At 45.9% G+C, this 19,303-nt stretch overlaps 1 protein-coding gene across 5 annotated transcripts; it reads left to right on the plus strand.

Moving 5' to 3' along the window:
- The first annotated feature begins 1,438 nt into the window (after positions 1-1,438).
- On the plus strand, positions 1,439-19,269 carry AKAP10 (A-kinase anchoring protein 10). Of its 5 annotated transcripts, XM_039720619.1 has the most exons (15): positions 1,477-1,806; positions 5,175-5,222; positions 7,255-7,437; positions 7,700-8,203; positions 9,582-9,680; positions 10,118-10,202; positions 10,535-10,658; positions 11,700-11,836; positions 12,766-12,910; positions 13,587-13,760; positions 15,143-15,252; positions 15,579-15,661; positions 16,211-16,263; positions 16,862-16,957; positions 17,979-19,269. In XM_039720619.1, the coding sequence occupies exons 1-15, from the start codon at positions 1,626-1,628 to the stop codon at positions 17,982-17,984; spliced, it is 2,028 nt and encodes a 675-aa protein (XP_039576553.1). In that variant the 5' UTR covers positions 1,477-1,625; the 3' UTR covers positions 17,985-19,269. The 5 variants fall into 5 exon arrangements, with proteins under 5 accessions (XP_039576556.1, XP_039576557.1, XP_039576553.1 ...); XM_039720622.1 differs by lacking the exon at positions 17,979-19,269 and having other exon boundaries at positions 1,439-1,806; positions 16,862-17,199; XM_039720623.1 differs by lacking the exon at positions 17,979-19,269 and having other exon boundaries at positions 1,439-1,647; positions 16,862-17,199.
- Positions 19,270-19,303: the final 34 nt, after the last annotated feature.

A 19,303-nucleotide genomic window follows, 5' to 3' on the forward strand; every position in this document is an offset into this window, starting at 1 on the left:
TGCAGAAACCATATAGAACAGTTCATTATGCTCCAGCCAGCCTCTGGGCATGTGTACAAAACTGTATCAAAGAGCACCAGTTAACAAAAATAATATCAAAAGAGAAAATGCAATTGCTACAGGGTGTTGATCAGCCCAGGAGACAGCTCCATCCCAGCCCTGGAAGATCCCCGTGTACCTTTTATGCCGTTTACAATTTATGAGTCTTAATTACTGAGTGTTTGTAAAGAGCTTTGGAATGCTCGGATGAAAGAGGCGCAGAAACTCACGCAATGATTGTTAATTACACATTTTGGCACGGCCCAGGCAGCAAGGGCAGGACAGTTACACGGCTCAGGGTGACACTGCATCGATCCGGGCTGACAGAGCTGCCCTCTGGCTCCGTGCCTCAGTTTCCTCACGCACTATCCAGAGTTTATAATCACAGTGTTTACAAAGTGTTTGTAAAGCGTTTAGAGCAGGGATCTCCTCATCGGATATCAACCTAAGCACCGTGTCACGGTGACAAACACCCTTGGCAGGCGAGGGAAGAGCAGATTTGCCTCGGGAGGGTGATTAAGAGGATTTTTGTGGCAGGATTCGGGGCGCAGACGGAACTGACTTATGGGACAGCGATTCCGCAGGCGGCGAGCGGCCCGGCAGGGATTCCTGGCTGTGCTGGACTCGGGCTGCCGTGGGATGGGGGAACTGCTGTGGGATGAGGGAGATGCTGTGGGATGGAGGAACTGCTGTGGGATGAGGGAGTGCTGTGGGATGAGGGAGCTGCTGTGGGATGAGGGAGTGCTGTGGGATGGAGGAGCTGCTGTGGGATGAGGGAGCGCTGTGGGATGGAGGAGCCGCCGCACTCCGGCACCGGCTGCGTGTCCTGCACAGCCACAGCCCACAGCCGGCGGGACCGAGACCGGCACTGCAGAGCCCTCACACCCCGGGCGGGGCTGTCCGTGTGTCCGTCCGTCTGTGCGCCCCTCTGCCGAGCCCCCACGGCTGAAGGGGACATTTTGGGACACGTCCCTGAGGTCTCTCTGCAGGGCGCCTTGGCTCTCACGGCCCTGCACGGCGCTCGCCCGCCATCTGCTGCTTTCGGGGCTCTGTCTCCTGATTTCGGGGCTCTGTCCCCTCATTTCGGGGCTCTCTGTCCCCTGCCCTGGGGCTCTCTCCCCTGCCCTGGGCTCTCTGTCCCCTGCCCGCGGGTCGCTCCCTCGCTGCCGCAGCGTCCCCGGGTCACCCGTGCCCTCAGCCAAGATGGCGGCCGGCCCCTCACGCCGCCCGGCGCCCCCCGCCCTGATCAAAGATGGCCGCCCCACCCCTCGGGACCCCCGCGGGCTCCTTGCCCTCACCCAACATGGCGGCCCCGCCCGGCCCCATTGCGCGGCGGGCGCGACGCCGGGGCGGCCATGTTGAGTGCGGCCGCATCCCGCCGTGCCGCGCGGGCGGCGCTGCCGGAAGCGGGCGCGGGGCCGGTGTTGACAACATGGCGGCCGCGGGCGCCGCCGCGGGAGGAAGAGGCGGAGGGAGCGGCGGCGGCGGGCGGGCGCTGCAGCCTCATTCATAGGACCCGGCGCGCTGCCTTTCCTCCCTCCCGCCTTCCCCCGCCCCGGCGGCCGCCTCGCCGCCTCCCCGGCGCTATGTCCTTCTTCAGGCGGAAAGGTAGGGGGGCGGCGGCGGGCGGGCGGCCGCCGGGCTCGTCCCCCGCGCGGCTGCCGGGCCCCGGGCCTGCCGCTCCGGGCCTCCCTGCCGCTCCGGGCAGCGCCGCCGCGCCCCGCGAGGACGCGCGGGCCCTGAGGAGCGGCGTCCCCGCCAGTGACGGTCAGTGCCGGGCTGTCCTCCCGCGGGGCTCGGGGCTCGGGGCTCGGCTCCGGACGGGACCGGGGCGGGAGCGGGCTGTGGCAGCTCCCGGGCTTCCTGCAGGGTTTGAGCCTCTGAGCCCTTTACGGGTGGTTTTTCGCAATGCTGATGCAGCCTTTGTAAAAATTGTAATGGGCTGAGGATGTGCAGCAGCAGCTGGAGATGTCAGTGGAAAAGGGAGCGCTTGGCACTGAGCTCTCCGTGCAAGCCAGAGGAGTCCGTGGCGGTTTGTTCTGCAGTCGGTTTGGTGGGGAGCACACCTGGGAAATACAGGGCTGCTGAAATATTTATAATCCTCCGGCAGCACGAATGGGTGCAGTTGAAGAGCTCTCTGGGAGGGCAGCGTTCTGAAGGCACTTTGTGCTCGTGCTGCAGGCAGGGCCCGGCGCTCTCAACCCACCCAGCTCTGATTTGTGTGGTTTTTGTTGAAAGTGGCTCCTTTTAGGAAGGGCCCCTTGGGAAAGTTCTGTTTCCTCGTGATGCTGCAGCTCGAGCAGTGCAATCACTGCTCCTCTGATGCAGCAGTGTCCTAAAGCCTCTCTGGGTTACTGAGCCCAAAATGCACATCCTGGAGGCGAGGACGAGGTACCTGCCTGGTGGTGGTGGCTCTCACATCCTCTGGATCTTGCTCAGCCAGAGCAGCAGCACTGGAAATGTCACTCTTTGGGGAGGTTAGTGCAGCAGCTGCGCAAGAATTGAGTCTGAACTTAGCAGATCTGAAAAGCCTAGAAGCCACTGAGGGCTTTGCAAGTGCCATAATCCTTTTTGGGGTGTTTATATACAAATGTTGGGCTGCAGAATAAAACTTTGGTAGTGGTTATAAACTCTTCAAAAAGAGCTCCTGCTGCTTCATTGGGAATTGTGGAGCTGAGGTTCCGTCCTGAGGTGGGATCACAGGGACAAGGTCAGCCTGTGTGGAGACTTTCTCAGGGAGAAAGCCATGAAAGCTCTGATTATCTGAGAAGTGTAATTGAGGATGTGTGTTCCTTTGATTAAAGGATCTTTGGTCAGAGAGGCAAATCAGCACTAAATGCCCCAGAGAGACGCTGTGAAGGAGAGGAGAAAAGCAACCTTTCATCTGGGCTGTGCACAAAGCACTGCTCGGTGTGATCTCCCTTTTTAGGTGTGGCTTTTAGAGAAGATTTGAGCTGAAAATGTGAGGAAAGCAGCACATTAAGGCTTAGGATAAAACTCTGGCCACGTGCAGGCCAAAATCCTACAAACACCAATGATCCTGGGGTGAGCTGTTGTTGTTTATGAGGATATCACAGTGGGTAAAAATTAAAACTAATTTAAAATTAGTTAAAACCATAGCAAGGATCATAAAGCAACTGACCTGTAGAAAAATCAAAACTGAGAGTGAAGTGTTTTTATAGCTTGGGCTTTAAATAAAGGTCTGGCAGGCTGGGGTGGATAATGGGTTGAGAAATCAAAGTGTAACAGGTGAGCTGGGTGCTCGAGGGCAGGTTATGAAACTGCTGCCAGTGGAACAGCTCATCCCTGGGGATATCTTGGGAATAACGTGCAGTCCCACGGCCTGGCTGACCTCAGCAGGATCTCGTTGGGTTTTTTGTGTGCTGTTGACACACTGTGAACGCTTTTTTGAGTTTGTTCAGAGCATTTCAAGATGTGAATTGAAACTCTGGGACGTCACGTGCCGTTTGGCACCCTTTGGAATGGGATTGGCCATGGAAATCTCACCCTCAGCCCTTGCTGTGTGGTTCCTTCTGGTTTCACACAGGCACCACACAGCATCCGCTTTCTGGGGGAAGTGAAAGTGAATTCATGCGGTGAAACTTCGCTCTGAAGTTCAGGCTTGTCTGGGTCCGAGCTGGTTCTGTCCCCTCCTGTCACTGATGTCACTTGGTCGTGCTCAGAGCTGCTGGGGACAGAAGCAGCCTGTGTGGAAAGGGTTGGGACACGACCCTGGGTTCGTATTTCCAGTTGTAAGTAGGTATTTAGGGAGGAACTGAGTAGCTTGGAAAGAAGGAACAGAGGTATTTAAACTGAAAATAGGCTTATGGAGGGCTGATGTGAAACCCAGGAATTGCTGTTGGTAGCTAGGAACTGGTTTGGTGAAATATTGGAGTGATTTGGGAAAGATGAGAGTTCCCAGAGGTCGATTTCTCTCCTGTCCATCAGCTGCAGTTATGTAAAGGCTGGTTGCCCTCCTGCTGCATCGGCGTGGAGGGAATCCTCCTCCTCTAATGGTCATTTAAACCCCTCTGTCACACAGTGTGCTCCCTGCAGCTGGAATTTTCGATCCCAGCTGCCGATGTGCAGCCCTGCAGCGTTGGTGCTCGCAGGGGAGGCTGGTGGAGCCAGGGCAGTTATGTAACCCGAGACCGGAGCTCTCTGAAATATTTACCATCCTTAGGAAGGCTCCGGGTGGGTTTTTGGTGTTTTGTGATGTAAATGTGGGGTTGTGCTGGGCTGTGCCTTGTGGTTACCTTAGGAAGGGCTCCACAGTGTGTTCAGGGATGACCTATTTGTAGTAATAATCCTTGCCTGGAGCAGCCTCCTGGTACATCACATTCTCCAATATCACCCCTGCATTTGTTTCTCTGCCATCCTGTTTATGTGCTTGCTTATTTTCGTTTTGAACAGATCTCCTCCTTCACTTCCTTTAGGAGCTTCCTTTAAAAAGTATTACTTATTTTAAAAAAAAAATAAATCCTCAAAGTGCTTTTCCATCACAACTTTTTTCCCTGTTATCTCCCCATCAGTTGCTCACCCGGGGTTTCATGATGATTAAGCAAGACTTTTTGTGAGAGAATTAACTGTTTGCAGGGAGTTTCCAGAGCATTTCTGTGGTACCCATCGTGTGCATGGAAGCTGCTCCATGGAGCCAGAGCCAGCCCACATCTCCTCAGTGTTGGGTGTTGTGCTGCTCTTCCTGTAACACAAGGGAAATGGTGTTTTAAGGTGATTTTTTGTTCACAGAGAGCACCTGCCACTGCTCTACACTTAAAACACACCTTTCCCACCCTTCCCAGTTGATGCAGTTTATTAAAGTCATCCTGAATGTAGCTTTAATCTATAGACAGCAAACACCTTCCTCCATGGAAATGTAACAGATTGTATTTCATGAAACTTAATTAATGGAAGATCAGCTTTTGCTTTTGAAAGTAAGTCAACAGAAAAGCTTTGAAAGCTTATGTCAGTTACTAGATGTGCAATTTAAATGAGAAATCAGTTTTAACAAAATTACAGTTTGTGTGTGCCTCTGATACTTGCTGGTGTTGGAATTCTGTGTCCATTCTCAGGTGAATGCCATTAGTGACCCAAAATAGCATTAACATATTAACATTTTCCCTTGTATTTTACAGTGAAAGGCAAAGAACAAGAAAAGACCACAGATGTCAAAGCAATTAAAAGTAAGATGAAACTTTTGTCTGTAAATTCAGATCTCTGCCATCATTCACCATTTTTACCTTCCCCAACAGGATCATTCCTTACTCCTGAGCACAGATCTGACCTGTGCATCAAACCCAGGACTTAATTCTGTTTCTGGCTATTTATAGTAACTAATCTTTCCTCCTCCTCTTGCTGAATCTGTAGGTGCAGGAGGTTATTGAGTTATGTCAGGCATGAGCTTTAATTCAAAGTGTCACCTTGCAGTGGTTGTTCCTTATCCACAACAAATTGCTCCTGGAGCTCCTTGCTCAGGTGCATTGTCCTTTGGAGTTTGGGAAGTGCAGCTTCACTGTGTCTGATGTGCAGAAGAAGCTGCAGCTTTAACTTTGATGGGGTTTGTGGGGCTGAAGGTCCCAATCCTGAATGAGCCATTCCTTGCTGCTCTGTGCAGAGGTCTTGCTGCTAAATCTCTTGGGAAAGTTGGTGGAAAAGAGATTTATAAACTGTAGGAAAACAAGTTTGCTGGTCTGTCAGATTTCTTGCAGTACTGAAAGGAGATGAGGTAAACGCCAGAATCTGATCTGTTACTTTCATGCCTTCAGACAAAGTCTTGTTTCTGTACTTGGTAATGTGTTATCTGCACATCAAGAGAAAATTACAGGGTTTTTTTCCCCTTGGTGGTCAGTCTTTCAAATCAAATGCAGGAAACAGTGAGTTGCATCCATTTTATAGTCCCACCTCACCTTTCAGTGCCACTACCAGTATGGTGACCCTGAAAATAAAAACAAACTTGAACATTTGTAGTATTGCACATTGTGAGCTGCAGCAGCAGAGAACAGCTTTGCTTGACCCTTGGAGAGAGTAGAACATTTTTTCTCAAATGTCCAAAATATAAAATGAAATTTAAATCTAATTGACAAAAGCCTGTAGCACCATGAGGAATGTGGCTCTGGCTCTGCACAAGTGATCTCCACCAAATTTTCCCACTGCTGCCATCCCTTGGCCTTGGAAAAAAGGTATTTTCTCCATTATTGCTGGTATGAAACACCCAGAGGCTTTGTAAGAAGCAGCAAGTGGTGTCTTGATGTCCAGTCCTGCAGCTGCACAAACACTTGGCAATAATTTAAATGTTTCCATTGCTCCTGAGATATCTGTGGCAAATAAGGGTGAAATTGTCAACTGCTGTCACAAAATTTGGAATAAAGTGATGCAGCATGGAAGTCATGAACCCAAGTTGCTGACACCTTGATGGAGCACATCCCTGGGAAGTGTGGAGCTAATCAGCTCATCTGATGTGCTTTATTTTGGAGTCAGAGGTGTAAGATGTCCCTGCTTGGCATCCTCAGCTAACCCAGCTTCCTGAGAGCTTTGGAATCTGCTGGGAGCATGTTTGGGGGTTTTTTTTTCAGCTTTGTCATCAATTAACAATTAGCAAAGTTTTGTTTGAGGAAGTTCTTATTTGTTGTTTTTGAGCTCCAGTAGCCATTTGTGTCCTAAAACAGCTGAAGGGGTTAAGTTTATAACCTGGGTTTCATCACAGGTATTTCCTTATTGCCTTTTTTTTTCTCTTGCAACCAAGCAGAAGCAACAAAAATATTTTTGACAAATAACTCTTATTAAACCTCACAGATAGCTTTGTAGGTCAGGATTTTTTATTACATTTTAGCTTTCAAAAAGGCATGGAAATGGAATGGCAGGAACATTGGAACTAAACTAAACTGTTGACAGAGTATAAAGCTGTTACAGTAGTGGTTATCAAGGAAGCAGGAAGACTCAGGAATATTTCACATGTAAACTTAGACGTGGCATCTCTTGATTTGCTGCTGAATGAGGAAAATAGAGCTGGGTGGGAGTGAGTTTATTCTTGCAATAATAAAACTTGTGGTCTTTAATCAGACCCTTGATCAAAGATGACCCCCAGTGGTACAGTGAGGTTCTAATGAGACTGACTCTTGCAAACTCCCTGGCATATTTTGGGGTGCTTAACATTGGGCAATGTTTAGAAGAGGTCTTGGGGTCCTTGTGCTTTAACAATTCCTGTCTTGATTGCAGCTCCAGTCCCAGTACATTCCCCTCAGAGAAGCACTAGGAATCATGCCTTGCTGGAGGCTGCAGGACCAAGCCATGTGGCCATCAATGCCATCTCTGCCAACATGGACTCCTTCTCCAGCAGCCGCACAGCTGCCCTCAAGAAGCAGCCCAGCCACATGGAAGCTGCTCACTTTGGAGACTTAGGTAAGGCTGTGACAGGGTCAGCTTTTGTTGTTACTCTGTGTATTCCTGGTGCACCCACCATCCCTTGGTTTTCAGATAAACCAATAGGTAATAAAAGTGTGGCTGCTGTTACAGTAGCATCTGTGTTAGCCTGGGAGGGATTTGAAGGGGGCAGACAATTCTTTTGGTTTGTCACTGTGTTGGAATTGCCTCTTCACTTTTGTGTCCAACCCCCACACGTGTGGTACAGCACAGACTCACTCCCTTCCATGTTTTCCTTTAGGCAGATCGTGTCTGAACTACCAGGCTCAAGAGACCAAATCAAGCCTTTCCAAGACCCTTGAACAAGTCCTGCAGGACAGTGTAGCCCTCCCTTACTTCATCCAGTTCATGGAGCTGCGCAGGATGGAGCACTTGGTGAAGTTCTGGCTGGAGGCTGAGAGCTTCCACTCCACCACCTGGTCCCGCATCCGCGCGCACAGCCTGAACACGGTGAAGCAGAGCTCCCTGGCAGAGCCCGTGTCCCCCTCCAAACAGCAGGAATTGGCCTCCTCCCCTCCTGCTGCCTGGCTGGAGGAGAGGCTGGAGGGCTGCAGCCCTGACAGAACTGCCAGCAGCCAGAACCACGTGGGGGACAGCCACAGCAGCAGGGCTCTGCCTCGGGGCAAAGCAGAGCCAGGGACTCGCTCTCTTCCAGCTGATCAGCAAGAATCTTCCAAGCTTTCGGTATCAAATAGAAACAGCCCCTCCTCTGCACTAAAGGACTTGTCAGGAAAACTCATGAAAAGTAAGTGCTGTGTGTTCCCTTTGCTTGAAAAGGTGGGAAGTGAAGGTTTTTTGTGCAGGGAGCTGCCTCAGTTCAGGTTCTTAGCAAGCATGATGTGATGTTGCAAGGAAGAAAGTTTTATGTACCACTGATGTTAACTGATGCTGGTCAGTTTGAGCTGTGTATTGTTTGACCTGTTTAAAAATAAAAAAAAAACTGCTGAAGAGACTTCAAAATAATTGTGTACTCAATGAGCTTAGGTTGGTTCTGTTCTTCCATGTGTAATCATTAGAAATTGAGTGAACATTGCTATGTCCAGTTCTTCCCTCACCTGTCCCATCCCATCTTAAAAGAATTGCAGAAAGTTTGGATGGTGGGGCTGGGAATTGATGATTCACTTGCCATGGAAGGTAAATATCCTGTATTACATAAAATGACATAAGTAGTGGTTGCAAGAGACTTGTGGAGATTTATGTGTGGAATGTACTGTTTTTGTTCTTGGATTTATTTGATAGAGTTCCTCCCCTTGTAAGTGATTTGTTGTCATTTGGATTCCACCTCTTCAGAGGCTGCTGGAAGTAAGGATGAAATTCAGATATTTCCTTTTGGTAGTGAGCTACATGCACAGTAACATGTTTCTCTACTTTGCATCTACTCAGTCCTCCCTCATTTGTGCAATTCTGCAGCCAAAAAGGAAACACTTCTTTCTTCACATTGGTTCCTTTTGTTTGCCCAACTGTTTCCTCATGTTGCATCCCTTTCTCTTGCTGTTTGTCTTTCTCATGTAGTTATTTATCATGTGCCTCCACAACACATAACCTCAACCCCAAAGCCACTTAAACAAGGAAAATAATGTTTTAGTCATCAAAGCACCTCTGCTTTCTAATGTCTAAAAAGAATTTGAAAACACTTGGTCCTTACTGAGAGATGTGAAAAGAATTTGAATGTAATTTTTCCTCTCTTCCAGAGCAGAGTCCCAAGTCACAAATAATGTGTAAAGAACACAACTTGTTTGAGCCATATAATTTTAAGATTTTTTTTTCCTAGTAATTCCTATATAGTGCAAGTGATTTCTCTGTGATGAGAGCTAAAAATTGGGAATTTCACTTGCCTGAAAGCTGTTGCTTCTGGGACTATGGTGTGCAGCTGAGGAAGTGGGTTCTGCCTTGTGTGGTGGTAGGGAGAATTTGGAGCTGTGTTGTTTTAATCCATTTTAGTCCATGCTGGGTTTGTTGTGACCTGACAAGATCATACAGTCCCTGCAGCTGGTCAGGAGCAGAATAGGAATATCCTGCAGTAGGAACATCACTGAGAATTAAACAGCTGCTTTTCTGAAAAGCAAACATTTGTTACTCACTCCAAGGAATCCCAAGTTTGATTCTGTGTTTCTTCCCTGCAGGTATAGAACGGGATGCAGTTAGTACTTTTACCAAATATATTTCTCCAGATGCTGCTAAACCAATCCCTATCACAGAAGCAATGAGAAATGACATAGTTGGTAAGAAAGAATAATTGCTTCCTCATTTCAGAGCTGCTTTGTCCCCATAACAATGTGTCTCTAATATGTCACGTTTGCATTTATCTTATCAATTTATCTTATCAATTTTAAAGGCAGCCTTAAAAAGATAGGAGATTACAAGTCTCAGTGGATCTGACATTCAGCAGTGCTGTGAATATCCTCACAAAAACTTTCAGAGATTTTGTTTAAATTAGGGAAAGAATTCTTGGTGGTTATGGAGGGGATCCAGATGAGTCTCAATCAAATACTTCAGCCATGTTATTATTATTTGGCCAGCCTTGAAAGCTCTTTGCTCAGTCAGAACCAGCTGATTCTGGTAGATTTGAACTGGAATTTTTCATTAACCAGTCCTTGCTCGTGCCTTTCAGCTCCACCAGCCAAATCCATGTTAAAATTAACCTGGTTTTTCTTTGCAGCAAAGATCTGTGGGGAGGATGGCCAAGTGGATCCCAACTGCTTTGTTACAGCACAGTCCATAGTGTTCAATGCAATGGAACAAGAGTAAGTTGATGCCATGGCTTGGGTTTCTGTGTCTCTTGTCCTAAAGGTTCTGTTAAGAATGTTTATGGAGGCATAACCATATCAGCACTTTGCTGTGCTATATTTTATATTTGAAGCTGCTCAGATCCCCTCCTCCAAATCCATTCTTGCTGAACTTGGCTGTTCACACTGTTGTGTTCCTTATCTTCCTTCCATTTACAAACCTGCCCTGTTTCTTGCTTGTTTGGCTTTTATCCAGCAAAACTATCAGAGCTCTGGGCAAGAGCTGTTGGCTCTGAGGGTGCCCTGGGTGCTGCTGGCCCTGGTGACTGATTGTCCCTGTGTCTGTGCAGGCACTTTAGTGAGTTCCTGCGGAGCCACCACTTCTGTAAATACCAGATCGAGGTGCTGACCAGTGGGACTGTGTATCTGGCTGACATTCTGTTCTGTGAGTCAGCCCTCTTCTACTTCTCTGAGGTGAGTGAAAACATTTGTGTTTGCTTTTAGATCCCTTTCCTAGCAGATGAAAAAAATCTGTTCATTCCTTGGTGGCTTTGGGTTGGATATTGGGCAGGAATTGTTCCCTGTGAGGGTGGGCAGGCCCTGGCACAGGTGCCCAGAGCAGCTGTGGCTGCCCCTGGATCCCTGGCAGTGCCCAAGGCCAGGCTGGTTGAGGCTTGGGACAGAGTAATGTGTCCCTGCCCATGGCAGGGAGTTGGAACTGGATCATTTTTAAGGTCCCATTCCACCCAAACAATTCTGTAATTCTATAATTCTAAATATAACAAAAATCCAAGGTGTATTTTTTCTGAGAGAAAATGCATTGAACTTTTTCCTGCCCTCATGCAGAACTAATTCAAACGTTCAGACCTGTCCATTGTGTTGTGGAATGAGTATTTGTGATTTCCTCTCTGTTAGTGAGTGCTCCTCAGAGTCTCTTTGCTTTGTAGAAGCTTTGACATTGTCAGCTTGATCCTCACATTGTAGTGACTGTAAAAGCCTGAGTTACAGATAACAAATCATAACCAGTGCTATGTGGAGAGGGCACCTTCAGTGATGTGATAGGTTAAATAAAAGATTTCCCAGTTTCAGGCTCCTGCAGCTTTAAGGAATCAGCTCTTGCCATACTTGTCCCGACAGTCTGACAAGCTGATGTAGTTTGAAACTGCAGCTTGGGAAGCTGAGACAATGTGCTGAGCTCAGTGTAAGCTAAATGTGGCATAAAAATGGTGTTTCCTGTCCTAGGACAAGACAAATAGTTTTTTGGAAACTAAGTGTGAAAATAAGTACAGAAAAGAAATGTCAGAAGTTCTCTTTTTTTTTTTTCTCTCTTTTTTTCCTCCAAGCAAGCTAAATCTGTCTGAAACAAAAATTCAGAATATTGTGTCCTGGTGACAATTTTGCACCACTAATATATGGCCTATGTTTCTTCTTCTAAATGGAAAGAAGGAAGTTAAAAATTATTAAAAGTTTCTTGCTAAGTTCTTTAATCTCCTCTTTTTCTGATTTCCCTTCCAGTACATGGAGAAGGAAGATGCAGTTAATGTGTTGCAGTTCTGGTTGGCAGCAGATAACTTCCAGTCTCAGCTTGCTGCCAAAGAAGGCCAGTATGATGGGCAAGAAGCACAGAATGATGCCATGATTTTGTATGACAAGTGAGGGAGCTCAACAATCTTTATTTCTGTACTTGTGGTTTTGTGTTTGCTGTGCAAAAGGAACTTCTCTGCACTCTTGGGCTGGTCTGCTGGGGTGCCTTTTATCAAGGTGGCTTTTGATGTGTTTGCACACATGAAATGAATTCTTTTTATATACATGAGGAGAAATCCTTACAGGGATTCCATTCTTAAACATAATTTGGGATTTTCAGGACTTGATTGCTTGAGTTTGGTTGGTTGGGAAGTGTCAAAGCTGATGGGTTGTCATTGAAAATGCAAGGGGTTTAAGCCTGGTAGCAGATACAGCACTGCAGAAAAACCTTAATGTTCAGATACTGTTATCCATATAAAGTAGGCTGTAGAAACTCTTCTCACATGTAATAAAACCCAGCTAGTGCTTGTTCTTAGTATTGTGAAATATTTCCTTTTTTAAGGAAGCAATCAGATCCTTTTTAATATCAGACTTTCAGGAGAGGAGCTTTCTTCCTGTGCTTTGTGCTTCACTTTAGCAATAAGACAGCTGGGAGACAGACAGCACAACTGCTTCCAGGAAATGTTTGTTCTTAAGCTTAAGTGTGAGGCTCTACCACAACTTGAGTCATTACCCAAGAAGGAAATAATAATTGGAGAGGAAGCAAATGCTTCACTCAGGTTCATCAGTCATTCCCCCATCCTTAAATCCAGTTTGCAAGGATGTGAGCAGCAGAGCCAGTGCTGCTTTGAGTTCTGGGTGTTTCCTGCCCCTTTCTTGTTTCCATTCTCTGTTTTTCATCAGTGTTTCAGGGCAGGGCTCTCAGACTGTGTCTGGGAGGGGGTGTCTCACCTGCAGTCAGTGGGGTGTGTGCAGGTGTTGGCAGTGTCTGGGGTGGGCTCTGAGCACCTGCAGAGGTTTGCAAATCCTGTTTGTGTTGTTTCCTTGCCCTGCCCAGGTACTTCTCCCTGCAGGCCACGCACCCCCTGGGCTTTGATGACTCTGTGAGGCTGGAGATTGAGTCCAACATCTGCAGGGAGGGGGGGCCTCTCCCCAACTGCTTCACCACTCCCTTAAGGCAGGCCTGGACAACCATGGAGACGGTGAGACCTTCTTCAGAGTGGGGTGATGGGGGGTTCCCTGATTTGTCCTGCTCCTTTACTCATTTCCTGTTTACCTGGATAATAGAACAGCTTCAGGAAAATCTGCCAGACTCTTCCCCAGCCTGATTTGAAGATACCACCCACTGGCTGCTGTTAATGCTCTGTTTGTCTCTGGTGATTATTGCAGTTTAATGGAAGTAACAGAATTTCCTCCCATGTGAATTGCTATCAACAGCTTATTTTGTATCTTTAGAAAATTTTCCTTCCTCTTAGTAGGAGTTGTTTGCAAGTCTAATACAAGTGCTGTGGTTAATAATGTAACTCTGGGGTACCCAGATACCAGAAATGAATTATTTGGTTCTGGAGTTGCAGAGAATTGTGCACAGTGAAACAGAATAACTGTAAAGCCTGTTGGGCTGTCAAGCTTAAATTTCCAGAGGGGGAAAAAAATCCTCTGAACTTCAGTTCATTACTGGGGGATTTCATTAATAGGCCGTTGGGTTTGTTCATTTTGCAGCAGGATTAAAACTTGAAGCAATGCAGTTGTAAATCCACAACAATTCCATGCATGGATGCTTTTACTTGTGTTCCATCTACACAAGGACCAAGATGTTTGTGTGCTCTTCTCTAACTATGCAGACCAGCCTTAATTAAAGAAGACTTTTCCATCTCTCAGGTTTTCCTACCTGGTTTCTTGTCCAGCAACCTTTACTACAAATACTTGAATGACCTCATCCATTCAGTACGAGGAGATGAATTCCCAGGAGGGAACATTGCACTGAATATTCATGGCCCTGGTAGCTCTCCTGACAGTGATTCCATAGGGAGCACGGATGGCTCTGCCTCCCAGGTACCACTTTGGGTTTTCTGTGTCAATATCCAAGTTTTTGCCCTGTAAGGAAACACCATTCCACTTTCATTTAAAACCTCTGTTGTGTTAGGGTGTGTTGAATCTACCTGCAGCTCAGTTCTGTCAGAAGTGTCTCTGCTTTGTTGTACCCAAAGCCTTGTGCTGCTGTTAATTCTTTACATCAGTGATATCTTTATTAAGTTGCTACTTTACTGAAGACTTTTTCATGATGCCATAATATCTAAGAATGCCTGTTACTAGAAATAACATTATTTTGTCAATACCATAGTTACAGCTTCAGATGAAAATTGACACTTGTGAATATGCTATCAAATTTAAATACAAGCATGCTAGCTTGGTGTGCTCAGTTCTTTTAAAGTGCTAGATCTTCTGTCCTGAAGAGTAAACTCATTTCCAGGGCTGAAGGCATCAGTCTGCTCAAACACAGAGCAGATTCTGGCTAACCTGTAACCAGGACAGCTTGGAAACTGCAAGCCCAGCTGAGAGCAAAGAGCCAAGCAACTGCTGCTTTTATTGAACTCTGCAGGGCTACCCTGAGCTTCAAACCCAGCATCCACACCAATGTTAGTCATGTCCTGCCTTTCCAGCAACTTGGAAGCTGTACCTCCTGCTTGTTCTATTTTTAAACCTCCTAATTTGCAAGGAGGGAATATTCCTCCCCTAGCTGTGAAGTGAGGAATAAAATCTGTGTTCTTGAAGCCTCCTGCTGCTTGAACCTCTGAGCAGGAGGAACTGCTGGTAATTGGCTGGGCAATTTAGGAAATGAGGTGCTGCTTTCTGTGGTGTGCATTCCTGCTTGTGTGAATAGGAGAATCTCTGGGTCTCTGCATATTTTTGCATAAAGAGCAGCAGGAGAGGAGCTGCCATTGGTGTTCCTGTTCCGTGCTGATAATGGATTGCTGTGTGTTGTGCCCTCCCTGCTGTTGCTCTGATGTTTCCTTGGCTTTTTAGTCATAATCTTATATAAATACTCCAGGCCAGAAGATAAATAATTTGTGCTCTGTGCATGGGGGAGGCATCTGTGTTTGGGAATTGCTTACCAAGAGCAGGAGAGGGATGTTCCAGACTCACAACAAATGATTTGTGAGCACACACGGATCTGTTGGGCTGATAATTGAGCAGCATGTGCTGACCTGGGCTTTGTGTCTTTGGCTCTGTCCACAGAATTTTATCATCCTCTGCTAACAACCATGTCCTATGAGTTGGGAATTCAAGGCTGTGTAGACACACTGATTCTTTTATACTCTTGCTTAGAGACTTGATGGAGGTTTATCTGTGTTAAAAGCACTAAAATTGCAGTTTTATTAAGAAGCTGATAGTTATCTGCATTGGGCACTAATACTTAGAATTTTTATTTGTAGTCCAATGTCAAAAAGGCTAATGTTAAAATCCTGAAAAATTTTGATGAAGCAATAATTGTAGATGCTGCAAGTCTGGATCCAGAGTCTTTGTATCAACGAACATATGCAGGGTAAGGTTCATTTCAGTGTATTGTTTCCTTTCTGGTTACATGTTTCACCTCTGTTTCATTTTTACTGTGTTCTCCTGCATGGAGAGTAGGCCTAAATGCAAGATCTTAGTCCATGTTTTAATATTTGACAGTAACTTTATTTCAGTAGTGTGATTTAACACCCAGTGACTGTTTCTTTGGCCAGGAAAATATTTCTAATTGTTTTTTCTCTTCCTCTTAGTTATTGTTCTTCTTTGATTCCAAAATGTAGCCAAGCATATAGCCAAATATAGCTTTCCATAATGCCAAAGTTCTTGTGATCACCCATGTGGTTCCTCTCTCCTCAGGAAGATGACATTTGGAAGAGTCAGTGACCTGGGGCAGTTCATCAGAGAATCTGAACCAGAGCCTGATGTCAAAAAATCAAAAGGTTTGCTTTGCTCTTTCTCTCCATTTCTGTAAACATCTACAGAGCTGCTCTCTTCCCTGCTGGAGTTAGCATAGGCAAAGTGTTTGACTCTTTCCAGATCTGCTTTAAGCCAAATAGAGATGCTGTGGGGATTGGCCTGTACTGAGGCAAAACCCATCTCTGGCCCAGTTTCCTACCCAAATTCTGCTTTTCTGGTCCAGCTGGGCTCCAGGAAGGATGAGCAGCCTGTGGGAGTTGGAGCTGTCGATGGAACTGGCAGGGATGGAAGTGTCAGCAGCTGAGCTGGTGATCAAACCTCCAAAGCTTTGGTCTTGAGATGAAAAAGAACTGCAGCTCTCCACATCCTTCCCAGCCAGGCTGAGACCTGCTGCTGCTTTTCAGCTCTGGGAAAGGCTCAGTGTCCAAATGGCTGCAGGCAGTGCCTTGTCTTTGCTGCCACTCCTCCACATGCTGAATGCCAGCAGAGCAAACCCTTCAGAAGGGTGGCAGGAGTCAGCTTTGTGCCTCACTTTGCTCACATACCTTGCTTGCTGTTTTTATCTCAACCAGGGTCCATGTTTTCACAAGCAATGAAGAAATGGGTTCAAGGAAATACAGATGAGGTGTGTCCCCTTTCATGTTCTTCTTGTGACTTCAGAGAAATAAAGTATTGATGTTCTTAATCCTGGCTGTTATCTCTGAGTATCTTTTTGCTGCACTAAGAACAGGGAGAGTGTGTGCTAAATATAATTTGATTGCATGTATGTGTGAAACTAGTTTGCTCTTTGCCAGTGCTTGCTGGTTGAACTAATTAAGTGTGTGCTTGCAGTCAGGGTTTTTCTTATTGTGGTTTTATATATCTATAAGTAGGGGTGGAAGTGCTATTTGATTTTTGGGGTGGAAGTGCTATTTGATTTTTGGGGTGGAGTGACCACTGCACATGGATTCCAGGCTACATTTTTCCCTCTCTGAGGGGCTTGGACAAATCCCCAAGAGATAAATCTAAAATCTCCACTAACTCTCTTGGAAATTGCATCAAGCCTGAAGTACAGTAATTGAATTAACACTGTACTTGGACACCAGATGCATTTCCATTGAGGGAGGAGTTGTTTATGCAGGTTATGGAGTTGTGAAGGTTACCCTGACTCCAAGGCTGTGCTGAGACCACTGTGTTTTTCTTTTAAGGACCTGAAGCTATCTGTGTTTTGGGCTGTTTTTCAGGCTCAAGAAGAGATGGCTTGGAGGATAGCAAAGATGATTGTCAACGACGTCATGCAGCAGGCGCAGTGTGAGCAGCCTTTGGACAAGGTCACCAAGGTAGGGGGTGGAAAGGCTGCTGCCTTCATCTGGCTCCAGCCAGGCTGTGGGAAGAGCAGAGCTCCTACTTGCCTTCCTCCTGTGGCTGAAACCCACGCTGGAAAATGTTCAAACCAGCAGAGCATGAGAGGAAGAAGCAAAGGTTGGAAGTGCTTCGGCCTACGTGTGACGTAGGAGTTTCTTTACAGATGCCTGTGCTGGTTCTCCTGTGCAAGCATTAAACTTGTCTTAGTTTGAGTCTACAAACTGCCCAATTAGTTAAAAGGGTGATCTGTGCTGCAGGATGAAGTGTAATTCCTGACTTGAGCTCACACTTGCTGTGTCCTCTGTCAGTAGTGGCATTTCTGCTTGAAGTGTCAGTAAAGCTCAGCAGTGTGAATTTGGCTCATGGGGTGCTCTCATTTGCACAGTTCTGTCTCCAGACTTTAAAAAGACACAGTAACCTGTCCATAGGTTTGTGTGTTGTTGCCTAGTGGCTGTGTTGTTGTTCTCTGTGTAAAAACCCCCAGTTCTGAGGCAGCAGTTGGATTTTGTGAAATATTGGTGACAGCAGGTTACCAAGCTAATGTCTGGTACTTCTGACTTTCAGGCATGTGAGTTTGTAAAAAAAATAACTTGCATTATGTTCAGTTATTGAAAGTAAATGTGTGCCAAAGCCCAGTTTTTGGATCCAAATGGGTGGATCCATAGTTTCACTGTGGGAGTGGTTTCTTTCTAATAGAGCAGTAACATTTAAGTGACTTGTATAATAACTTCACTTAATAGCTTGGCTGCAAATGATACAATTCCAGTCTGCCTGGAAGAAAAGGTCACTCAGCACAGTATTTAGAAATCTCAAATGACTGCAGATGCTCTGGATTCAATTAAGCAAGTAATCAAAAGGTTGAGTGTGTTTGGATTAGGTTTGGGGCTTTTTTCTCCCCCAAACTCAAACAAACCTGGCTTCAACACAAAATGTCTTTCTATTGAACAGTTACCTTGCATGTTTTAGGGTAAAATTAACTGTTTTTCCCCTTTTCAGCTATGATTTTAGAAACTCCAGGACAGGAAATCTGGTTTTCCACTTTGAGAAGGAGTGAACTTTCCCTATTGGTGGATTCTTTAACACAGCCAATAAAAACAAAGCACTGTTACTCCAACCACTGGAATCCCCCTCATTTCCAAGGAAGAATGGAAAAGAAGCAATCGTGGACCTCCACTGTAGAGAGTGAAGAAACACTTCTGCCTGGTGTATGTGGCATTCACAGTAATGATGGTTCTGAGATGAAGATGCAGTTTACAAATGACAAACTGTGATTGACTTCACAAATACTTGACCCAGTCTCAAAAAAAAAAAAAGACTTTCAAGCAAAATATCTGCAATGGGACATAGAGGCCACAACAGAGGGGAAGGTTTTGCTGTAGTTTCTGGTTCTACTGCTTGTAATTTTTAAACACAGAATTGGAAGGGCTGTGGGGCAAATCCCTTGGCAGTGAATGACCTGGGACGTTCAAAGTTTAATTTTCCGTTACTTGAAATAGATGAGTATTCAACTGTAAGATAAATGTATTTTACTTCATAACTGCATTAACTCTGAAGGCAGTGTAGAAGGGTCAGGAACTCGTCCCTGCTGAGCTCCTACACCTGCACACACACACACATCTCCCTGCTTCCACCCCGGGGCAGATCCAAGGCTGGTCCTGCAGCCCCTCTGCTCCCACCTTGGACCCTGCAGACTGCTCCACTTCCTGTCCTCACCCTCCCACGAGCAAGGAAAAAAGGAATTGCTGCCATTCTCCATCGCTTGTTGTCCTCCACCCAACGTAGGATCTAATTCCAGATGTTTGGTTTACAAAGAAAAACAGTTTTTAATGACCTTTGGCCTTCTTCCTGACACTCAACACTTACCATGTTACACAGCACCTCTTTTTCTTTCCCCAGCAAATCAATTTTGCAGGGTAGCAGAAGTACTCAGTGTCTCACTGTTATGTTACTGCTGCATTTTTAGTATACAACACTTTCGTTTTGGGTCTTTTTTTTTTTTTTTTTACTCTAATGATTGCTTTTCTCCTCAAACTTGTGCAACAAATCACGATGCGAAGAACTCAAATCATTTCCAATGTTCAGAATATCTTGATTGACTAGAAAGTGTTATTCTGTTGCAATATTTGATTGTATAGAGACACTGTATTGTTATGAAAAAGCAAAAAAGGCTGTGTATAGGTTTTTGGTACTATGTACCACCTCTTATTTCTCTCATACCCAAGCATTCATGTACTTAAAACATACTATATTTAATTGTGTTTTGATTTAAAATATATAAATATTAAAATTTGTGTCGATTTTCTGTTTTCATGGGGTTTGAA

Source organism: Passer montanus, unplaced genomic scaffold (genome assembly GCF_014805655.1).
Source record: "Passer montanus isolate IOZ18808 unplaced genomic scaffold, ASM1480565v1 scaffold44, whole genome shotgun sequence".
NCBI classification, from domain to species: domain Eukaryota; kingdom Metazoa; phylum Chordata; class Aves; order Passeriformes; family Passeridae; genus Passer; species Passer montanus.